General features: G+C 56.3%; 2 protein-coding genes across 3 annotated transcripts in view; both read left to right on the top strand.

Annotated features, from left to right (window-relative positions):
• The window catches only part of LOC139249356 (zinc finger protein 211-like), a 43428-nt gene extending 29128 nt beyond the window's left edge, over positions 1-14300 (top strand). For both annotated transcript variants that reach the window (XM_070872341.1, XM_070872342.1), the window contains exon 2: positions 12991-14300. In XM_070872341.1, the coding sequence (XP_070728442.1) occupies positions 13244-14026 (783 nt within the window). In that variant the 5' untranslated portion in view covers positions 12991-13243 and the 3' untranslated portion in view covers positions 14027-14300. The remainder of the gene's footprint in view (positions 1-12990) is intronic.
• Positions 11549-14308, top strand: part of LOC139249355 (zinc finger protein 239-like) — a 49688-nt gene continuing 46928 nt past the window's right edge. Inside the window, exon 1 of the mRNA XM_070872337.1 lies at positions 11549-11628. The gene's annotated coding sequence lies outside the window, so the exon portion shown is untranslated. The remainder of the gene's footprint in view (positions 11629-14308) is intronic.

The raw sequence follows: 14308 nt of genomic DNA, 5'->3' as shown, positions 1-14308 counted from the left end.
CCGCCTCCTCCGGACGGCAAGATGGTACACCATGGCGTGTCCGGACGGCAGGCGAGGATGGCAAAGTTGAGAGTGTGCAGGAGCAGCCCGTACAGGAAACCCCTCCGCGCGGAACTGAAAGGCACGGAGGGGATTTCCCCGAGGCGGCTCAAGTTGTGAGGCGCCGGCCCCCGACGGAGGTTCCAGGGTTTGGCGCCGATGAGGAATTCCGTCCGGACGGGGGTCAGTTCAGATGGGATCTCCCCACGTGCTTGAGCCTCCTCAATGCACCTAACGGAGTCAGGGCCCAGAGCTATTTTTAGCGACTCGATGGCATCGGCCGCGTGGCGGACGTTGGCAGAATTTAGGCGCCGCGCCAGCGTGTCTGGCGCCATCCAGCCCGCTCCTCCGCCATCGAGCAGGTCCCTGACCCTGGTCACCTCACCAGCCACAGCCCTCTCTTCCGACCGCCACATAAAACCTCGGCCGTGGAGGTACGGATTCCCGAGCAGCGGTTCCTGCAGGACGGCCGCCACTCCAGCCGGCGGAGAGCTGCGCTTGGTGGAGACTTTGTTCCAGACCCTGATGAGTTCCCTGTAAAAGACAGGCAGCTCCCGGAGGGCGGTCCTGGCACCCCCCAAGTTCACAAACAGGAGCTGCGTGTCATAATTGAGGTCGCGCTGCTGGCGGAAGAAATACCTCGCCAGAGCACACCACCTAGGAGGGGGCTCGACGTAAAGGTATCTCTGCAGGGTCTGAAGACGGAAAGTCGCGAGCTGGGCGCTGACGCACACCAACGACTGACCGCCCTCCTCAAGCGGGAGACTCAAGACCGCAGCAGAGACCCAGTGCTTCCTGTTGTTCCAGAAAAGTCCACCAGCTTCTTCTGTATCTTGGCGACAAACGCAGGGGGAGGGGTCAAAGTGACCAGCCGGTACCACAGCATTGCGGCCACCAGCTGGTTTATGACTAGCGCTCGACCCCTGTAGGACAGCACTCGGAGCAGTCCTGTCCAGCGCCCTAGGCGAGCGGCGACCTTGGCCTCCAGCTCCTGCCAGTTCGCCGGGCAGGCTCCCTCGTCGGGGCTAAGGTAGACTCCCAGATAGAGGAGATGGGTCGTGCTCCAGGCAAAAGGCCTGAGCTCCTCCGGCAGGGAGTCCACCCGCCACTGACCCACCAGGAGTCCGGAACATTTCTCCCAGTTGATCCTGGCGGAGGACGCGGCCGAGTAAATCTCCTGGCACTCACGCATCCTCCGCAGGTCAGCGGGATCCTCTACCGCGAGGAGCACGTCATCGGCGTAAGCCGAGAGGACGACCTCCACGCCCGGCCCTTGCAGAGCCAGTCCCGTCAACCTCGTCCGCAAGAGGCGCAGGAAAGGCTCCACGCAAACAGCGTATAACTGGCCGGACATGGGGCATCCCTGGCGCACCCCTCTCCTAAAGCGAAGGGGCGCCGTCAAGGACCCGTTAACCTTAATCAGACACTCCGCGGCGGCGTACAAAAGTCGGATCCGGGCGACGAAATGCGTCCCGAACCCGAAAGCGCGCAGAGTTCCGAGCAGATAGTCGTGATCCACCCTGTCGAACGCCTTCTCTTGGTCGAGGGATAGGAAGGCGACCGACAGACCAGCCTCCTGGGAACAATGGATGAGGTCCCGGACCAGATGGATGTTATCGTGGATTGTCCGGCCCGGGACCGTGTATGACTGGTCGGGGTGGATCATGTGGTCCAGCACGGCACCAAGGCGAGCAGACATCGCCCTGGCGAAGATTTTGTAGTCCGTGCTGAGGAGGGAGACCGGGCGCCAGTTCTTAAGGAGGCGGAGATCACCCTTCTTAGGCAGCAGGACGATGACTGCCCTGCGCCAAGAGAGGGGCATCTCCCCGGTCGCCAGACTTTCCCCCAGGATCCTTGTGCATGAAACTTTTTTGAGTTTACCTGCAAAAACATAAACATTAAAACCATGCCACCCGACCTGGGTGACACAGCAGACATTTTCAAGGCACCTTTTTTTTTGGGGGGCGCTAAAATCAAATTTTTCCAGTGCCCCCTATAAAAGGGGAGGGGGACACTAAAAGCACCGGCAATGAAAACAAATTAAACTTTAAAATGTAAAATCAAATTAAAATTTGGTTGCCGGGCGTGATGATGCACTCCAGTCCCTCCGGTGCCCACCTCTCGCGGAAGGCCGCGAGCGTACCGGTGGACACCGCGTGCTCCATCTCCAAGGACACCCTGGACCGGATGTAAGAGCGGAAGAGAGGCAGGCAGTCAGGTTGAACGACCCCCTCGACCGCCCGCTGCCTGGACCGGCTGATGGCACCCTTGGCCGTGCCCAGGAGCAGTCCTACGAGGAGGCCCTCGGACCTACCCGCTCCCCTCCGCACAGGGTGCCCAAAGATCAGGAGAGTGGGACTGAAGTGCAGCCAGAATTTCAGGAGCAGCCCCTTCAAATAATGGAACAGGGGCTGCAACCTCGTGCACTCAATAAAAACATGGAACACGGACTCTTCCAGACCGCAGAAATTGCAGGCGGCCTGGGAGTCCGTGAACCGGCTTAAAAATTTGTTGCACGGCACTGCTCCGTGCACCACCCTCCAGGCCAAGTCCCCGATGAATAGTGGGAGGACCCCTGCGTAGAGTGCCCTCCATCGGGGACCCCCGCCTCCTCCGGACGGCAAGATGGTACGCCATGGTGTGTCCGGACGGCCGGCGAGGATGGCAAAGTTGAGGGTGTGCAGGAGCAGCCCGTACAGGAAACCCCTCCGCACGGAACTGAAAGGCACGGAGGGGATTTCCCCGAGGCGGCTCAAGTTGTGAGGCGCCGGCCCCCGAGGGAGGTTCCGGGGTTTGGCGCCGATGAGGAATTCCGTCCGGACGGGGGTCAGTTCGGACGGGATCTCCCCACGTGCTTGAGCCTCCTCGATGCACCTAACGGAGTCAGGGCCCAGAGCTGTTTTTAGCGACTCGATGGCATCGGCCGCGTGGCGGACGTTGGCAGAATTTAGGCGCCGCGCCAGCGTGTCTGGCGCCATCCAGCCCGCTCCTCCGCCATCGAGCAGGTCCCTGACCCTGGTCACCTCACCAGCCACAGCCCTCTCTTCCGACCGCCACATAAAACCTCGGCCGTGGAGGTACGGATTCCCGAGCAGCGGTTCCTGCAGGACGGCCGCCACTCCAGCCGGCGGAGAGCTGCGCTTGGTGGAGACTTTGTTCCAGACCCTGATGAGTTCCCTGTAAAAGACAGGCAGCTCCCGGAGGGCGGTCCTGGCACCCCCAAGTTCACAAACAGGAGCTGCGTGTCATAATTGAGGTCGCACTGCTGGCGGAAGAAATACCTCGCCAGAGCACACCACCTAGGAGGGGGCTCGATGTAAAGGTATCTCTGCAGGGTCTGAAGACGGAAAGTCGCGAGCTGGGTGCTGACGCACACCAACGACTGACCGCCCTCCTCAAGCGGGAGACTCAAGACCGCAGCAGAGACCCAGTGCTTCCTGTTGTTCCAGAAGAAGTCCACCAGCTTCTTCTGTATCTTGGCGACAAACGCAGGGGGAGGGGTCAAAGTGACCAGCCGGTACCACAGCATTGCGGCCACCAGCTGGTTTATGACTAGCGCTCGACCCCTGTAGGACAGCACTTGGAGCAGTCCTGTCCAGCGCCCTAGGCGAGCGGCGACCTTGGCCTCCAGCTCCTGCCAGTTCGCCGGGCAGGCTCCCTCGTCGGGGCTAAGGTAGACTCCCAGATAGAGGAGATGGGTCGTGCTCCAGGCAAAAGGCCTGAGCTCCTCCGGCAGGGAGTCCACCCGCCACTGACCCACCAGGAGTCCGGAACATTTCTTCCAGTTGATCCTGGCGGAGGACGCGGCCGAGTAAATCTCCTGGCACTCACGCATCCTCCGCAGGTCAGCGGGATCCTCTACCGCGAGGAGCACGTCATCGGCGTAAGCCGAGAGGACGACCTCCACGCCCGGCCCTTGCAGAGCCAGTCCCGTCAACCTCGTCCGCAAGAGGCGCAGGAAAGGCTCCACGCAAACGGCGTATAACTGGCCGGACATGGGGCATCCCTGGCGCACCCCTCTCCTAAAGCGAAGGGGCGCCATCAAGGACCCGTTAACCTTAATCAGACACTCCGCGGCGGCGTACAAAAGTCGGATCCGGGCGACGAAATGCGTCCCGAACCCGAAAGCGCGCAGAGTTCCGAGCAGATAGTCGTGATCCACCCTGTCGAACGCCTTCTCTTGGTCGAGGGATAGGAAGGCGACCGACAGACCAGCCTCCTGGGAACAATGGATGAGGTCCCGGACCAGATGGATGTTATCGTGGATTGTCCGGCCCGGGACCGTGTAGGACTGGTCGGGGTGGATCATGTGGTCCAGCACGGCACCAAGGCGAGCAGACATCGCCCTGGCGAAGATTTTGTAGTCCGTGCTGAGGAGGGAGACCGGGCGCCAGTTCTTAAGGAGGCGGAGATCGCCCTTCTTAGGCAGCAGGACGATGACTGCCCTGCGCCAAGAGAGGGGCATCTCCCCGGTCGCCAGACTTTCCCCCAGGATCTTTGTGCATGAAACTCTTTTAGAGTCTACCTGCAAAACATAAACATTAAACTGTGCCACCCGACCTGGGTGACACACCAGACATTTACAAGGCCCTTTTTTCCTTTTTTTTTTTGTGTTTTTCTTTTCTTTTTTTTTTTTTTTGGGCACTAAAATCACAATTTTTCCGGTGCCCCCTATAAAAGGGAAGGGGACACTAAAAACACCGGCAATTAAAACAAATTAAACTTTAAAACGTAAAATCAAATTAAAATTTGGTTGCCGGGCGTGATGATGCACTCCAGTCCCTCCGGTGCCCACCTCTCGCGGAAGGCCGCGAGCGTACTGGTGGACACCGCGTGCTCCATCTCCAAGGACACCCTGGACCAGATGGAAGAGCGGAAGAGAGGCAGGCAGTCAGGTTGAACGACCCCCTCGACCGCCCGCTGCCTGGACCGGCTGATGGCACCCTTGGCCGTGCCCAGGAGCAGTCCTACGAGGAGGCCTTCGGACCTACCCGCTCCCCTCCGCACAGGGTGCCCAAAGATCAGGAGAGTGGGACTGAAGTGCAGCCAGAATTTCAGGAGCAGCCCCTTCAAATAATAAAACAGGGGCTGCAACCTTGTGCATTCCGTAAAAACATGGAACACGGACTCTTCCAGACCGCAGAAATTGCAGGCGGCCTGGGAGTCCGTGAACCGGCTTAAAAATTTGTTGCACGGCACTGCTCCGTGCACCACCCTCCAGGCCAAGTCCCCGATGAATAGTGGGAGGACCCCTGCGTAGAGTGCCCTCCATCGGGGACCCCCGCCTCCTCCGGACGGCAAGATGGTACGCCATGGCGTGTCCGGACGGCCGGCGAGGATGGCAAAGTTGAGGGTGTGCAGGAGCAGCCCGTACAGGAAACCCCTCCGCGCGGAACTGAAAGGCACGGAGGGGATTTCCCCGAGGCGGCTCAAGTTGTGAGGCGCCGGCCCCCGAGGGAGGTTCCAGGGTTTGGCGCCGATGAGGAATTCCGTCCGGACGGGGGTCAGTTCGGACGGGATCTCCCCACGTGCTTGAGCCTCCTCGATGCACCTAACGGAGTCAGGGCCCAGAGCTGTTTTTAGCGACTCGATGGCATCGGCCGCGGTGGCGGACGTTGGCAGAATTTAGGCGCCGCGCCAGCGTGTCTGGCGCCATCCAGCCCGCTCCTCCGCCATCGAGCAGGTCCCTGACCCTGGTCACCTCACCAGCCACAGCCCTCTCTTCCGACCGCCACATGAAACCTCGGCCGTGGAGGTACGGATTCCCGAGCAGCGGCTCCTGCAGGACGGCCGCCACTCCAGCCGGCGGAGAGCTGCGCTTGGTGGAGACTTTGTTCCAGACCCTGATGAGTTCCCTGTAAAAGACAGGCAGCTCCCGGAGGGCGGTCCTGGCACCCCCCAAGTTCACAAACAGGAGCTGCGTGTCATAATTGAAGTCGCGCTGCTGGCGGAAGAAATACCTCGCCAGAGCACACCACCTAGGAGGGGGCTCGACGTAAAGGTATCTCTGCAGGGTCTGAAGACGGAAAGTCGCGAGCTGGGCGCTGACGCACACCAACGACTGACCGCCCTCCTCAAGCGGGAGACTCAAGACCGCGGCAGAGACCCAGTGCTTCCTGTTGTTCCAGAAGAAGTCCACCAGCTTCTTCTGTATCTTGGCGACAAACGCAGGGGGAGGGGTCAAAGTGACCAGCCGGTACCACAGCATTGCGGCCACCAGCTGGTTTATGACTAGCGCTCGACCCCTGTAGGACAGCACTCGGAGCAGTCCTGTCCAGCGCCCTAGGCGAGCGGCGACCTTGGCCTCCAGCTCCTGCCAGTTCGCCGGCCAGGCTCCCTCGTCGGGGCTAAGGTAGACTCCCAGATAGAGGAGATGGGTCGTGCTCCAGGCAAAAGGCCTGAGCTCCTCCGGCAGGGAGTCCACCCGCCACTGACCCACCAGGAGTCCGGAACATTTCTCCCAGTTGATCCTGGCGGAGGACGCGGCCGAGTAAATCTCCTGGCACTCACGCATCCTCCGCAGGTCAGCGGGATCCTCTACCGCGAGGAGCACGTCATCGGCGTAAGCCGAGAGGACGACCTCCACGCCCGGCCCTTGCAGAGCCAGTCCCGTCAACCTCGTCCGCAAGAGGCGCAGGAAAGGCTCCACGCAAACGGCGTATAACTGGCCGGACATGGGGCATCCCTGGCGCACCCCTCTCCTAAAGCGAAGGGGCGCCGTCAAGGACCCGTTAACCTTAATCAGACACTCCGAACCCGAAAGCGCGCAGAGTTCCGAACCCGAAAGCGCGCAGAGTTCCGAGCAGATAGTCGTGATCCACCCTGTCGAACGCCTTCTCTTGGTCGAGGGATAGGAAGGCGACCGACAGACCAGCCTCCTGGGAACAATGGATGAGGTCCCGGACCAGATGGATGTTATCGTGGATTGTCCGGCCCGGGACCGTGTAGGACTGGTCGGGGTGGATCATGTGGTCCAGCACGGCACCAAGGCGAGCAGACATTGCCCTGGTGAAGATTTTGTAGTCCGTGCTGAGGAGGGAGACCGAGCGCCAGTTCTTAAGGAGGCGGAAATCGCCCTTCTTAGGCAGCAGGACGATGACTGCCCTGCGCCAAGAGAGGGGCATCTCCCCGGTCGCCAGACTTTCCCCCAGGATCCTTGTGCGTGAAACTGTTTTTGGAGTTCACCTGCAAAACATAAAACATTAAACGGTGCCACCCGACCTGGGTGACACTCCAGACATTTACAAGGCCCTTTTTTTCCCCCCCCCCTTTTTTTTGTTTTTTTTTGTGTTTTTCTTTTTTTGGTTTTTTTTTTGGGCACTAAAATCACAATTTTCCCCAGTGCCCCCTATAAAAGGGAAGGGGGACACTAAAAGCACCGGCAATTAAAACAAATTAAACTTAAAAACGTAAAATCAAATTAAAATTTGGTTGCCGGGCGTGATGATGCACTCCAGTCCCTCCGGTGCCCACCTCTCGCGGAAGGCCGCGAGCGTACCGGTGGACACCGCGTGCTCCATCTCCAAGGACACCCTGGACCGGATGTAAGAGCGGAAGAGAGGCAGGCAGTCAGGTTGAACGACCCCCTCGACCGCCCGCTGCCTGGACCGGCTGATGGCACCCTTGGCCGTGCCCAGGAGCAGTCCTACGAGGAGGCCTTCGGACCTACCCGCTCCCCTCCGCACAGGGTGCCCAAAGATCAGGAGAGTGGGACTGAAGTGCAGCCAGAATTTCAGGAGCAGCCCCTTCAAATAATGGAACAGGGGTTGCAACCTCGTGCACTCAATAAAAACATGGATCACGGACTCCTCCAGACCGCAGAAATTGCAGGCGGCCTGGGAGTCCGTGAACCGGCTTAAAAATTTGTTGCACGGCACTGCTCCGTGCACCACCCTCCAGGCCAAGTCCCCGATGAATAGTGGGAGGACCCCTGCGTAGAGTGCCCTCCATCGGGGACCCCCGCCTCCTCCGGACGGCAAGATGGTATGCCATGGCGTGTCCGGACGGCCGGCGAGGATGGCAAAGTTGAGGGTGTGCAGGAGCAGCCCGTACAGGAAACCCCTCCGCGCGGAACTGAAAGGCACAGAGGGGATTTCCCCGAGGCGGCTCAAGTTGTGAGGCGCCGGCCCCCGAGGGAGGTTCCGGGGTTTGGCGCCGATGAGGAATTCCGTCCGGACGGGGGTTAGTTCGGACGGGATCTCCCCACGTGCTTGAGCCTCCTCGATGCACCTAACGGAGTCAGGGCCCAGAGCTGTTTTTAGCGACTCGATGGCATCGGCCGCGTGGCGGACGTTGGCAGAGTTTAGGCGCCGCGCCAGCGTGTCTGGCGCCATCCAGCCCGCTCCTCCGCCATCGAGCAGGTCCCTGACCCTGGTCACCTCACCAGCCACAGCCCTCTCTTCCGACCGCCACATGAAACCTCGGCCGTGGAGGTACGGATTCCCGAGCAGCGGCTCCTGCAGGACGGCCGCCACTCCAGCCGGCGGAGAGCTGCGCTTGTTGGAGACTTTGTTCCAGACCCTGATGAGTTCCCTGTAAAAGACAGGCAGCTCCCGGAGGGTGGTCCTGGCACCCCCCAAGTTCACAAACAGGAGCTGCGTGTCATAATTGAGGTCGCGCTGCTGGCGGAAGAAATACCTCGCCAGAGCACACCACCTAGGAGGGGGCTCGACGTAAAGGTATCTCTGCAGGGTCTGAAGACGGAAAGTCGCGAGCTGGGCGCTGACGCACACCAACGACTGACCGCCCTCCTCAAGCGGGAGACTCAAGACCGCGGCAGAGACCCAGTGCTTCCTGTTGTTCCAGAAGAAGTCCACCAGCTTCTTCTGTATCTTGGCGACAAACACAGGGGGAGGGGTCAAAGTGACCAGCCGGTACCACAACATTGCGGCCACCAGCTGGTTTATGACTAGCGCTCGACCCCTGTAGGACAGCACTCGGAGCAGTCCTGTCCAGCGCCCTAGGCGAGCGGTGACCTTGGCCTCCAGCTCCTGCCAGTTCGCCGGCCAGGCTCCCTCGTCGGGGCTAAGGTAAACTCCCAGATAGAGGAGATTGGTCGTGCTCCAGGCAAAAGGCCTGAGCTCCTCCGGCAGGGAGTCCACTCGCCACTGACCCACCAGGAGTCCGGAACATTTCTCCCAGTTGATCCTGGCGGAGGACGCGGCCGAGTAAATCTCCTGGCACTCACGCATCCTCCGCAGGTCAGCGGGATCCTCTACCGCGAGGAGCACGTCATCGGCGTAAGCCGAGAGGACGACCTCCACGCCCGGCCCTTGCAGAGCCAGTCCCGTCAACCTCGTCTGCAAGAGGCGCAGGAAAGGCTCCACGCAAACGGCGTATAACTGGCCGGACATGGGGCATCCCTGGCGCACCCCTCTCCTAAAGCGAAGGGGCGCCGTCAAGGACCCGTTAACCTTAATCAGACACTCCGAACCCGAAAGCGCGCAGAGTTCCGAACCCGAAAGCGCGCAGAGTTCCGAGCAGATAGTCGTGATCCACCCTGTCGAACGCCTTCTCTTGGTCGAGGGATAGGAAGGCGACCGACAGACCAGCCTCCTGGGAACAATGGATGAGGTCCCGGACCAGATGGATGTTATCGTGGATTGTCCGGCCCGGGACCGTGTAGGACTGGTCGGGGTGGATCATGTGGTCCAGCACGGCACCAAGGCGAGCAGACATTGCCCTGGTGAAGATTTTGTAGTCCGTGCTGAGGAGGGAGACCGAGCGCCAGTTCTTAAGGAGGCGGAGATCGCCCTTCTTAGGCAGCAGGACGATGACTGCCCTGCGCCAAGAGAGGGGCATCTCCCCGGTCGCCAGACTTTCCCCCAGGATCCTTGTGCATGAATCCCAAAAAGTTAGTTTGCAGGTGCAGCAGGCAATCAGGAAGGCGAATGGAATATTGGCCTTCATTGCAAGAGGGATGGAGTACAAAAGCAGGGAGGTCCTTCTGCAAATTGCATACAAATTGGCCAGAAATAGCAGTGAACCCGGGGACTGTGAGAAATTTAGAACTCAGCAGAGGAGGACAAAGGGTTTGATTAGGGCAGGGAAAATGGAGTACGAGAAGAAGCTTGCAGGGAACATTAAGGCGTATTGCAAAAGTTTCTATAGGTATGTAAAGAGAAAAAGGTTAGTAAAGACAAACGTAGGTCCCCTGCAGTCAGAATCAGGGGAAGTCATAACTGGGAACAAAGAAATGGCAGACCAATTGAACAAGTACTTTGGTTCGGTATTCACGAAGGAGGACACCAACAACCTTTCGGATATAAAAGGGGTCAGAGGGTCTAGTAAGGAGGAGGAACTGAGGGAAATCTTTATTAGTCAGGAAATTGTGTTGGGGAAATTGATGGGATTGAAGGCAGATAAATACCCAGGGCCTGATGGACTGCATCCCAGAGTACTTAAGGAGGTGGCCTTGGAAATAGTGGATGCATTGACAGTCATTTTCCAACATTCCATTGACTCTGGATCAGTTCCTATTGAGTGGAGGGTAGCCAATGTAACCCCACTTTTTAAAAAAGGAGGGAGAGAGAAAACAAGGAATTATAGACCGGTCAGCCTGACCTCAGTAGTGGGTAAAATGATGGAATCAATTATTAAGGATATCATCGCAGTGCATTTGGAAAATGGTGACATGATAGGTCCAAGTCAGCATGGATTTGTGAAAGGGAAATCATGCTTGACAAACCTTCTGGAATTTTTTGAGGATGTTTCCAGTAAAGTGGACAAAGGAGAACCAGTTGATGTGGTATATTTGGACTTTCAGAAGGCTTTCGACAAGGTCCAACACAAGAGATTAATGTGCAAAGTTGGGATTGGGGGTAGTGTGCTGACGTGGATTGAGAACTGGTTGTCAGACAGGAAGTAAAGAGTAGGAGTAAATGGGTACTTTTCAGAATGGCAGGCAGTGACTAGTGGGGTACCGCAAGGTTCTGTGCTGGGGCCCCAGCTGTTTACACTGTACATTAATGATTTAGACAAGGGGATTAAATGTAGTATCTCCAAATTTGCGGATGACACTAAGTTGGGTGGCAGTGTGAGCTGCGAGGAGGATGCTATGAGGCTGCAGAGTGACTTGGATAGGTTAGGTGAGTGGGCAAATGCATGGCAGATGAAGTATAATGTGGATAAATGTGAGGTTATCCACTTTGGTGGTAAAAACAGAGATACAGACTATTATCTGAATGGTGACAGATTAGGAAAAGGGAAGGTGCAACAAGACCTGGGTGTCATGGTACATCAGTCATTGAAGGTTAGCATGCAGGTACAGCAGGCGGTTAAGAAAGCAAATGGCATGTTGGCCTTCATAGCGAGGGGATTTGAATACAGGGGCAGGGAGGTGTTGCTACAGTTGTCCGGTGCCTTGGTGAGGCCACACCTGGAGTATTGTGGACAGTTTTGGTCTCCTAACTTGAGGAAGGACATTCTTGCTATTGAGGGAGTGCAGCGAAGATTCACCAGACTGATTCCCGGGATGGCGGGACTGACCTATCAAGAAAGACTGGATCAACTGGGCTTGTATTCACTGGAGTTCAGAAGAATGAGAGGGGACCTCATGGAAACGTTTAAAATTCTGACGGGTTTAGACAGGTTAGATGCAGGAAGAATGTTCCCAATGTTGGGGAAGTCCAGAACCAGGGGTCACAGTCTGAGGATAAGGAGTAAGCCATTTAGGATCGAGATGAGGAGAAACTTCTTCACCCAGAGAGTGGTGAACCTGTGGAATTCTCTACCACAGAAAGTAGTTGAGGCCAATTCACTAAATATATTCAAAAGGGTGTTAGATGAAGTCCTTACTACTCGGGGGATCAAGGGGTATGGCGAGAAAGCAGGAAGGCGGTACTGAAGTGCATGTTCAGCCATGTACTCATTGAATGGCGGTGCAGGCACGAAGGGCTGAATGGCCTACTCCTGCACCTATTTTCTGTGTTTCTATGTAACTGTATGGGGTATTGGTGAGGCCACACCTGGAGTACTGCGTGCAGTTTTGGTCACCTTACTTAAAGAAGGATATACTAGCTTTGGAGGGGTTACAGAGACGATTCACTGGGCTAATTCCGGAGATGAGGCGGGGTTACCTTATGATGATAGATTGAGTAGACTGGGTCTTTACTCGTTGGAGTTCAGAAGGATGAGGGGTGATCTTATGGAAACATTTAAAATAATGAAAGGGATAGACAAGATAGAGGCACAGAGGTTGTTTCCACTGGTCGGGGAGACTCGAACTAGGGGGCACAGCCTCAAAATACGGGGGAGCCAATTTACAACCGAGTTAAGAAGGAATTTCTCCTCCCAGAGGGTTGTAAATCTGTGGAATTCTCTGCCCAAGGAAGCAGTTGAGGCTAGCTCATTGAATGTATTCAAGTCACCGATCGATAGATTTTTAACCAATAAGGGAATTAAGGGTTATGGGGAGCGGACGGGTAAGTGGAGCTGAGTCCACGGCCAGATCAGCCATGATCTTGTTGAATGGCGGAGCAGGCTCGAGGGGCTATATGGCCTACTCCTGTTCCTAATTCTTATGTTCTTATGAGTGTAGACCTGAACACGGCCAGAGTCAGCTCCTTTAGGAGAGGAGAACCAGTGAGTGTAGAACTGAACCCAGCCAGAGTCTGTACCTTCAGGGCAGGAGAGGGAGAGGCACCAGTGAGTGTAGAACTGAACCCAGCCAGTGTCAGCAGCTGCAGGTGAGGAGAAGGAAGTGTACCAGTGAGTGAGTGTATTTCTGAACCCAGCCAGAATTGGTGGTGAAAACTGGGAGTGGAGGAGAAACAGTCTAGAAATGTGCGATGGGTTTGGATTTCAGCACAGCAGGAGGGACAATGTGTGGGAGAGGCATTTACAGCTTTGGAAGAACAAGAGAGGAAAGAATGTTCCATGGAAACTTGATGTGTCTATTCTGAATTTCTGTCTTGTACTGACAGCGATGAGTTTTGTTATCTCCTTTCACAGCTTTTTAGAAGGTTAGATTTTCAGACAGGAAACACAAATCAAACGTTGCGTCAAGATCTGACGGAGTCAATCGATTCATCAGGACCTGAATATCATCGGCCTTTGAAAGTGGAAGGAGGAATGTTTGTCTGTTCTGCCTGTGGGTAAAGATTTCAAATATCAGTGTGACTGGAAAAGCACCGAGACACACACACCCGAGTGAGTGTTCCAGTGCATTGACTGTGGAAAGAGCTTTAGCGGTTGCACAGCCTCAATGAACATTGCACCATTCAAATTGCAGAGAAACTGTAAACGTGTTGTGTGCGTGGGTGAGGCTTCAACTGATCGTCCAAACATGGAGAGTCACAAGGATACCCGCACCACGGAGAAACCGTGGAAATGTGGTGACTGTGGGAAGGGATTCAGAAAACCATCTGAGCTGGAAGTTCATCGACGCAATCACACTGGGGAGAGGCCGTTCACCTGCTGTGAGTGTGGGAAGGGATTCACTCGATTATCCCATCTACAGTCACACCAGCGAGTTCACACTGGGGAGAGGCCGTTCACCTGCTCTGAGTGTGGGAAGGGATTCACTCGATCAACCCACCTGCTGAATCACCAGCGAGTTCACACTGGAGAGAGGCCATTCACCTGCTCTGAGTGTGGGAAGGGATTCACTCAGTCATCCACCCTGCTGAAACACCAGCGAATTCACACTATGGAGAGGCCATTCACCTGCTCTGAGTGTGGGAAGGGATTCACTGAGTCATCCACCCTGCTGACACACCAGCGAGTTCACAATGAGGAGAGGCCATTCACCTGCTCTGAGTGTGGGAAGGGATTCACTTGTTCAACCCACCTGCTGACACACCGGCTAGTTCACACTGGGGAGAGGCCATTCAACTGCTCTGAGTGTGGGAAGGCATTCACTCAGTCATCCACCCTGCTGAGACACCAGCGAGTTCACACTGGGGAGAGGCCGTTCACCTGCCCTGAGTGTGGGAAGGGATTCACTCGGTCATCCACCCTGCTGACACACCAGCGAGTTCACAAATGACTGCAGGGGTTGGAATCTGCTGTTATTACTGCTGTTAATCACATCCTGACTGAACCATGTTCATTCTGACAATTGGGGTTTGTTTCTGCTGATGTTAATAACCCTATAACTGGGCTGGACTTTAATATTCTGGATATATTGCTGATTGTGTTCTCGGGGCTGCAGTGTCCATTTAAGAAACGCTGTGTGTTATCTTTCCCCTTAATTCAGCGACTCTCAACAGAAATTCAGTTTGGAATAAAATTATGAACATTTACTTTAATTTTAAATTGACCTTTGGTA

Source organism: Pristiophorus japonicus, unplaced genomic scaffold (genome assembly GCF_044704955.1).
Source record: "Pristiophorus japonicus isolate sPriJap1 unplaced genomic scaffold, sPriJap1.hap1 HAP1_SCAFFOLD_308, whole genome shotgun sequence".
NCBI lineage: Eukaryota > Metazoa > Chordata > Chondrichthyes > Pristiophoridae > Pristiophorus > Pristiophorus japonicus.
Note: the sequence above shows the minus strand (reverse complement) of the source record. Positions and strands in the feature narration are given on the sequence as shown.